A 9,299-nucleotide genomic window follows, 5' to 3' on the forward strand; every position below is an offset into this window, starting at 1 on the left:
TCATGGAGTCACAGACGCTAATAAAGAAACTTTAATTTTAAGAGTGAACAAATTTCTGCAAAGAAAATGAACAAGTTTACATTAAAATGTTGAAACATGGATATTTTCCATAGCCTAATTTTTTTTTTTTAAAGCCAACATTTGGGAGGGAGATCTACATTTATCCATCTATTTGATGTTGTAACATGAGCTTATTTATTTATTTACCTTTTTTATTTCATATGAAACATACAGCAGTTGCGATTCCCCTGCCTTGCATTTATTGGCACATTCTGCAAATAGGCCTACATTATAGCCTATGTCCCATGACTATAAAGCATTAGAGGCACACATCCCTTCAATATGAGACTTGATTTGTTCCTATAACAAACTATTCCTGTATAACATCCAATTAACCCATAGCACAAAAGATGTCAAATGTCTGTAAACACATTAAAATAGGGATTTTGACCTATAGGCTACATCTCACCCCAGAGGTCTTGACCCTCTTGACAGTCTCCAAAAATAAATAAATCATAATACAATGACATGATTTTGTTGTATATTATATTATATTCATTGGAGTAAAAAATAGGCTATTGCATGGCAGTTAAGTGAATTTTTTTATTTATTTTTTATTACACATTTCAGTGTTGACTTCAACCAGTTACCCAAGAAATAAAGGATCAAACAAATATAGGTTATTTTCCTTAATTTAGGCCTACTGGAAATATGAATGATTACAAAACCCACATTTGCCCACAAACTATACAAGATAACAGACTGATTTAGACTTAATTTGCTATTCTAAACATTCTGGTATTTTGAAAATGTTCCCCTGGTTTCACAGACAAGGCTTTAGCCTAGTATCAGACTAAAATAGGCCTACATGTTTGAGCTGTTTTAACTGAAAGTAACTTGCAGTGACATATCTTACATTATATGCACTGGCGTGCCTATTGCTTTGTTTTAAGATGGTGTGCATAGGCTAAATGTTTTTTGTAAGACACTACTTAAATGCCCTAGTTGAACTAAGGCCTAATCCTAGTCTAAACTCTGTCTGTGAAACCGGGACGTATAGAGGCTAGTCTATTTCATTTAATGTTTAATGCTAGAAATCTATAAAATCGCACGTATCGGTAATAAGATGTCTGTAGACAGACTGAAAGCAATTAGCATTTTGTAGTTAAACACCTCACTTACATCAGTATTTGTTGAAAAAAGAAACACATGATCTAGTTATGTTCAGGTCAGGAGTCAGGACCTTATTTTGTACCATATATTCGTGTACAGGACACCGCGTGCGCTGCGATGACGCTGCCTGGACAGCACTAGTTTGATGATGTCATCGGCGCTATGCCAGAGACGTCATGAGCGTCCTACTGCCCAACATGGCGGACTTTGATACCATTTATGAGTTAGAAGAAGAAGATGAGAGAATTGTGAGTGAAGAACATCTCGTCAGATACTGTCCCGAGCCTGTGGTCATGCGCGGGGCTGGTCACATCACCGTGTAAGCGTATGAATGCGACAACACTGCTGTTAGTCACTGTTAGGTCATGTCTGTTTGTGTAGCCTCCATGCTAAGCTCACTGCATGTTTTTGTCGCCAAGTTGTGGAATCAAAATACACGTAGGCCGGGCTTCTCCAGCTGTATCCTGACAGTGATTTTAAGCGGAAAAATCATCCCTAGTTACCCGAAGTCTTGTTGTTAGCTCAGAGATTTATGGTTTTATTGCTGTCCGTGCATAAAGGCTGCCCCGTAACCACACTCAAACTCATTAGGATCTTCGCTTTAATTTAAAGTTGTGTGTAACGTTAACTGTACAGTACATATGCTGAGGTAAACCTTAGAGATAATATTTTAATTAAATCACTTTAGTGGAACAGCACAAGTACCTCTGCAACTGTCAGTTATGCATATTTTCAGAATTTGGATCATCAAAGTCTGACCACTTTAGAGCAAGGTTTGAGGTAATGAATTAGGCTATTTAATGAGATAAACAACAGGATATTTGTACACGAAACAGCAGTGCAGGCAGCACAGCCTACTACTGTACTGGATTATAAACAGACATAACCCAATACAGTTATACAGAACTTTTCTCACTCTGTTGTGTCTATGCTGCTTATCAAGTCTTTAATAGGTCTAACTCAACTGAACCCTACCCAGTTATCTTTTTCTTACTGTCACAGAGCCTTTGTATGGAAGCCTATTTCTGGCACATAAGACAAATCATGCTTTGGTGAAGCATAATTATGTCATGAAAAGGAATAATTGTGACATATCAAGTCATAATTATGAGATAAAAAGTCTAAATTATGACATACTAAATGGAAATTATGAGATAAAAAAGTGACATAAAATGTTTTTTTGACTTTTGTCAATTTCAACTTTAGTATGTCATATTTTCAATTTCAGCATCTCATAATTTTGACATAGGATGTCATAACTCTGACTTATCTTTATTTTATTTCATAATTATGACTTATCTCATTAATGATTTACCAAAGCGTGATCTTTTTTCTTATGGGGCAGAAATTGGCTTCTGTACTTTTGCACCATATTATATAACCTTTTAAAAAAAACTGTGTTTGCAGGTTTGGACTAAGCAACAAGTTTGACACAGAGTTTCCTTCTGTTCTCACAGGAAAGGTAAGGATTTCTAACTCGCATCTACAAAGTAAATCATTCTGATTGGTGTGAATAAAATATATTTCCCTGTTGACCTTTCCCCTTACGCCATTATTCACCATGGTATAAGCTTTTGATCAATGCAGAATCCCCTGATGAAGTCTCTTAAATGCTGCGTGTTTGCCACAGAATCTGTCAATAAGTAAACCATCCAGAGCTCCAGTAGGCAGGGATCGCAGCGCTGGGAGGACACAGCTCCCAGTGACAAAATAATGAAAGAAAGACTGTGCCGTTCACAAGAATGGGAAGCTTCCTGGGTCGGACGCAGAAATACAAAAAGGCTGCAGGGGGAAGAGCAGGCCGAGGGAAGTGCGGGGCAATAAAACGGAGCTCCAGTATTGTGACCCTGGGTGACATGTGATGGATGAGGTCAGGATTATGATGACTGAAGGGTGCAGATCAGGCCTGCTGGGCTTTATTCCGAGTTCTTTTGCTGTTTGCAAAGAGACCTTTGCATCCTGTCATAAAAGATTACGACCCCGGTTTTATGGCGTACATACCCAGAGAGGAATGAGCAGCCATTCAGGTTGTTTAGACGGCACAGCCACAGGCCACGGGCTTATCTCATCTTTTTGTCCTCCCTTTGCCCTGAGAGTGTCAGAGCTCAGTTGGCGAGTTACAAGCGTGCAATTGCAAGATCACCAGAGAGCATCTGCAAACATGGATGTTTTTCTTTAAAAAAAATTCCAATGACTTTTCATGGAATTTCTTTTATTTCTTCTCAGATTTCTTAAATGAATATTTCGTTTTTATTGTACCATTTATATTGTATAAAATTATATTTGGAACATTTTATTTATTACTGACAATGCACAGAGACGAAACACTTCCTGACATATACTGCAGTCTCTTTTTGTTTCTCACCCATCTACTCCAGGTTGCTCCAGAGGAGTTCAAGACGAGTGTCAATCGAGTAAACGCATGCTTGAAGAAGAACCTTCCGGTCAATGTGAAATGGCTGCTCTGCGGCTGCCTGTGCTGTTGCTGTACGGTGGGCTGCAGCCTGTGGCCTGTCATATGTCTCAACAAGAGAGTGAGTCCTTCCTCAGACATGTCCCGTCCTTCCCCCATTAATCCACGTACAGTACTTATTGCCCATTTGAACACCTAAGAAATAAACCAACTCAGTGAGGAGGCAAGAAACAACTACATGAGCTTATTAACTGAGTGTGAATTTGATATATGTCTGAAGGCATGGCTGCTTGAATTATATGCTTGGGAAAGGTGATGATTTTACAGCTACAAATGTTAAGTTATTGGCCATGACGTGCAGCTTACAAGGTGCTTAACTACGAGCTTCGGTCCATAAATGCCTCTGAAGTCTTCATGCCCTGAGAGTTTTATTGGCATTTGTTAAACGTGTGTTTGACGGGTATTTAGCATAAAACCCTGTGTGCGTGTCTATTTTTGTTTGTGTATAATGATTTGTTTATTTGTGTTTGTGTGTTTTCAGACGCGAAGATCCATTCAGAAATTGTTAGAATGGGAAAACAACAGATTATATCACAAGGTAAGCTCATTACAGAACTGATCCGAGACACATAAAGATAAGAACAGCAGACCATCTCCAATTTAGCTGCCATGTTAAGAAGTCTTGGTGTGTGGTGGATAACAATCATTAAAATGGCTGCTAACATTTGACCCTGTCAGATGCTTGTTGCCCTCGCAGCCATTTTGGTCTGATGGATTGATATAGTGCAGAGGCTGACCAGACTATGGAAAGGTCAGCAGTAAAAAGCCACGTTCGTTTTGTTGTGTCTCGAAGCTTTGATTGGCAGCCAGTAGCGGCGCTGACACGTTAAGGAAACTCCTCTAAGCACCGGCCACCGCTTGACCTCCGCTAACCCTTGTGTGTAAAGTGTGTCTGAGCATCTGAAGTGCTTGAGTCTATGTTGAATATCTACCGCACAGCTTTATCTAACACACACATCTTCCTGCGTCTCGCCTTCAGCTGGGGCTGCACTGGAAACTCAGCAGGAGAAAATGCGAGAGCAACAACATGATGGAATATGTAAGTTCATGGCTGTTTTTTTTTGTGTGTGTGTGTGTGAATGTTTGATAACAGTAATTAAAAGGAAATAAAGATTCAGTTTTATTTTCATTTCTGTGCTCTAGGCTGCTACCAAAATGAAATGTGATACAATCATTTAAAATCTAGTTGCCATTGGATACTGTCAGGAAAACTTTGTGTGTGTCAAATATTGACTCATTAGAGTGCGTCAGTGTTATCATGCACTCAGTGAAAATGTTTCAGCCGCAGACCTGCTTGTCAGTTTGTGAAAAGAATCGTAATCATAGTTTTATTTTAATCAATTCTAAAAACAAACCAATACTCTTGGTTATGTTTTGAAATATGAGATCCAATTTTAACGCTGAATCAGCTGTAAGGGAACATTTGTTTGAGTGACCGTAATCAACAATATATATATATATATCTACTGTATATATTTTTGGGGGGGTTAAACAGGCACAAATAAACTTTCAGAACTGAGATATTTATATGGCACAAACATGTTCATTAGAGTGACAGCATCAAATTGTAACTAAATACATGTACTAAATACAAATACAAAAAAAAAAAAAAGTTTACGCTACCATGCAAACGTTTTTTAAAGAATTCTCAGCAACCAAGCTCTTATGTTCAGCAGTCATTTCTTCAGTGTCACATGATTCTTCTGAAATTCTAATATGCTGATTTGGTGCTCAAAAAACATTTCTTATTATCAATGTTGGAAACAGTTGTGCTGCCTAATATTGTTGTGGAAACTGTCATTGGCTATATATTTTATACTTTATTTTACCGTGTCCTTGTTACATGTAGTTACTATAGTAATAACAGTAAATTATGCATAATTACATGCAACTAACCCTCAACCAAACCCTAATCCTACCCTATAGTAAGTACATGTTGTTAATTAATATTACTCAGTACTTAAAGGAGCTGTATGTAAGAAATGTATTTCAGTTAATCATAAAATGGCCCTGATATGTCACTAGACATTAAGAAATCATGTTCATTTCAAATACTTATATCACTGACAACAGTAGTGCGGCCAGGATATTGTCATTTAAAAAGTGAAGTTGCAGCCCTCAACTGATGTTGATGTTGTCATGTTGTGTTTTGGCCTGATGCCCCACCCTCCACCTATCTACCAATCACGAAGTCAGTAGTGTTTCGGCATCGGGGTTGCCAGCTCAGCTTTCGTTACCACAGCTGCAGCTACAAACGTTCGTGCTGGATCCTGCAGCCTATCTGGCAACCTCGAGTCAGGGGGGAGGGGGAGGAGATACACTGCTCTACAGTCATTTGAAAGTGATTGCAGTACCAGTTTTGGCCACAATCTTACATACGGCTCCTTTAAATATATAATTACACTGTAACAATGACACCTTAAAATAAAGTGTAACCGATTGTACATAAACGTCTTTACTGTCGCTTCTAATCAATTTAATGCATCCTTGATTAATAAAAATATCAATTTCTTTTAAAATATCTTACTGACCCCAACATTTTGAACGTTGGTGTATATATAATTCACTTTTAAGTGTCATCACAGCAGTGACTGCTGTCAAAAGCTAAAGTAGGAAGCTCTGCACACAGTGAACTGAAGCCCTTCTGAACAAACATCATTCATATATATAAATATATATATCTATATATATTTTTTTTTGTCTCGAGACCTGCAGACCATAAGGTTGTAAATCATGTGGCTGGTGATTATTATTAAGTGTTCTTTCTTGACTAACTATGTGTTTTTATGTCAACAGGTTATTCTTATAGAGTTTGTACCAAAATATCCTATATTCAGACCTGACTAAAGGACTTCTGCTGGATCCTCGTAGAAGGCCCTTCATTCCTCTCCTTAGTGCCTTGTATATATGTCGTATTGAGGGTCTTCACTGGGTTTCTACAAAGACCCATTTTCCCAGTACCTTGTACAGTAGAATTCGCAACACTGTCACTTTGCTTTAGAGCAGATTTTGCACATTTCCTGATGTAGTAGAAGCGCTCCTTTGTTGCACTCAGACGTTCTGTTATATATAACAAGAGTGATTGGAAGAAAGCAAACTCTGATACTGTTTAAAAGTGCATTTACCCCAAAGAGCCATCAAGTCCTCCCCACATACTATATTATGGTATTGTTGTTAAGAACAAGGCACCTTACGGTGTGAATTTGCCTTATGTTTACGGTCAACCGTTTTTAAATCAGACGTGTAAGTGCAGGAGTCAGAAGTGTGTCGTGTGTTATTGTTTTCAGAGTGTAATGACAAGCATTGGGGCTTTTTGAAGCTAGTGCAGCAGACGTATGAACTAGCTTAGAGTAACACTCAGCACCTTGATCTTCTGGCACTTTTGCGATTGTCTACTACACGGGGAGTCAACAAGCTGACTTGTAAATACAATGGACAGGATGTACAGTGTGGTATGCCATGTTTACATTATGTAATTTAGCTGGTTATTAGTTTTTCGCCAAGATATTATTGTAGCATAGTTTGTTTATAAGCTGTCTCTGTAACTTTACAGTTGATATGGACTTGTTACCCAGTAAGCCATAAAACATATGTACAAGATGCCACTCGAGTTAGAGCTGAAAAATGCACTTGAGCGCACAAGGACAAACAAATTGTCCTGGAGGTATTTGATATTGTTTACAATGTCATTGTGGTGTGTTTAAAAAACCGATAACATTTGCCAATCAATGAAAATTTGTTACCGAGAACAATGTGTCATTCTTTTCACACAAAGTGAAATGTACCTATTCAAGTTTTTGTTGGAACATTATTTGTACCCTGTATTTTTTTTTCCTTTGTTTTGTTTCTGTTCTTTCAGTTCATCTTCATCTGGGAGTGTCTGTTCATGGATGCTGCATGCTGTTGTTACGCTCTTCGGTTGACTACAGACGCAGCATTGTAAATGTAGTGGTCAAAACTGCCCCCATGTGTTTTCTATACCTGCACGACTTCTTTGCTCCATATACTGTAGACAAGACTGCATTAGTCGAGTGCCTCTGTAGATGGTCTTAAGAGGAATGATTATTTGCCTAGCAATCTAATGGAGAGAAAGGAATCTGCTCTTAGTGCTGGTTCTGTTAAAGTACCTGTAAATGTTTGTCCCTACCAACTCTTATGGAAAGCTTCAATAAATTCCTGATTTTGATGTTTTTGAACATTCTTTCTCTATATGCATATGTATGCTGTTGCCATATTTACAAATAATAAAATAAGGGAAAACAACACACACACACGACCAGCAATTGACTTTTTCCACATAATTTTAACCTCCAGTAACAGAATATGGAAAATGAATGGCCACCATATATATATATATATATATAAAAATTATATATTATAAATAATGTGCGCAAGAATTTTTTTTTAAAACGAATTTTGATAAATAATTTAAGCTCTTGCTGATAATTCTTTATATTCTTGCAAACAAAAAAGGTTTTATTTTTAAGGCTAATAGACATAAAAACAAACTTTTAATTGACTCACAGCACAGATCCTGAACCAAAAGTACACCAAAAAGCTGTAGATAAATTGTAAAGCTGTAAATATTTATAGCTTTTTTAAGTATTACATCAGAGATGAGAGAATTCTGACATATTGATACAAGAAATGTAAAGATGTGATATATTATTATGTGTTCAAAGATAGAAACGACCCATTGGCTTACATACATCGGGGGTGTGAAGAGGTGAGTGTGAAGAACAAACTTAACTCAGCATGAATGATTCAGATACAAACAGCTGCATTTGAGTGAGTCTGTCCACTGTCACTGCTGGTGTTTTATGTATTTTAAGGTTCTAAGGTATTATTTAACAACAGTTTTGCAAGAATATAAAAAGCTTGAGCTTTATATGGCCTCTAGGGGGCAGGCTAAGACACAAAGAAGAATGTGGACCAGTCTAAATGTAAGACATTTTCACATTTGGCCTAAAATAATCTCTGGGAATGTCTTCTGCATTTAGAAAATGTAAATTTTTAGCCATTAATATTATTATTTGGTTATTATCTGCTCTGAAAAATGTAATCTTAAATGCAAAGTTGAACCAACATATTCTGTTGCGTCACAGATGGAGTTCACATTCTCAGCAGGTGCTTGGTGACTTTAGCACATCTTCAAATAGACCATCAGTTTATCATCATGATGACAATATAATATCATCTCACATCAAATTCAACAATGAACACCTCACACACGTCATTCATGTTATTCTTTCCCAGTTGGCAACCTATTGCATTAATTTAGCCTGTCAGCAGGATTTAAAACTATTTAATCCTTGGTCCATAGTTCAAGGCTTAAATTCAAACTGTGCATGGCTGATTTATATCCTCCACAGGTCCCTTGTGTGACAGCACGTCGTTCGCTCGCCCTTCAAACTGCTCAGATCGTGTGATCCTCAACAGCGCAAAGCCACTGTTCTTGCCTGAGAATCCCAGAGGGATTATAATGAATGATTTGAATGAAGAGTGAAATATGGGTGTTTAGCATTAACTCTTGAGTGACAGAATAAAATCGACACAGTATAAAGCCAAACAGGGTTAAAATGTACTGTAGTTCTGGAAGATGCACTGTAGAATAAGCCTCAGCAGATGGTACGCACATTTATATGAAATATTT

General features: G+C 37.5%; 1 protein-coding gene across 1 annotated transcript; it reads left to right on the forward strand.

Moving 5' to 3' along the window:
• The first annotated feature begins 1,287 nt into the window (after positions 1–1,287).
• chic1 (cysteine-rich hydrophobic domain 1) lies at positions 1,288–7,915 on the forward strand. Its single transcript, XM_084429626.1, has 6 exons — positions 1,288–1,492; positions 2,581–2,635; positions 3,552–3,707; positions 4,128–4,184; positions 4,626–4,685; positions 6,443–7,915. The coding sequence occupies exons 1-6, from the start codon at positions 1,350–1,352 to the stop codon at positions 6,491–6,493; spliced, it is 522 nt and encodes a 173-aa protein (XP_084285752.1). The 5' UTR covers positions 1,288–1,349; the 3' UTR covers positions 6,494–7,915.
• The last annotated feature ends 1,384 nt before the right edge of the window (positions 7,916–9,299 follow it).

Source organism: Rutilus rutilus, assembly GCF_951802725.1.
Source record: "Rutilus rutilus genome assembly, chromosome: 14".
In the NCBI taxonomy this organism is placed as follows: Eukaryota; Metazoa; Chordata; class Actinopteri; order Cypriniformes; family Leuciscidae; genus Rutilus; species Rutilus rutilus.

Coding starts and splice junctions, on each gene's coding strand:
- chic1 (XM_084429626.1), top strand. CDS start 1,350: ATGAGCGTCCTACTGCCCAACATGGCGGACTTTGATACCATTTATGAG. Junction 3,708..4,127: donor TCATATGTCTCAACAAGAGA/GTGAGTCCTTCC, acceptor GTGTGTTTTCAG/ACGCGAAGATCCATTCAGAA. Junction 4,686..6,442: donor GCAACAACATGATGGAATAT/GTAAGTTCATGG, acceptor TTATGTCAACAG/GTTATTCTTATAGAGTTTGT.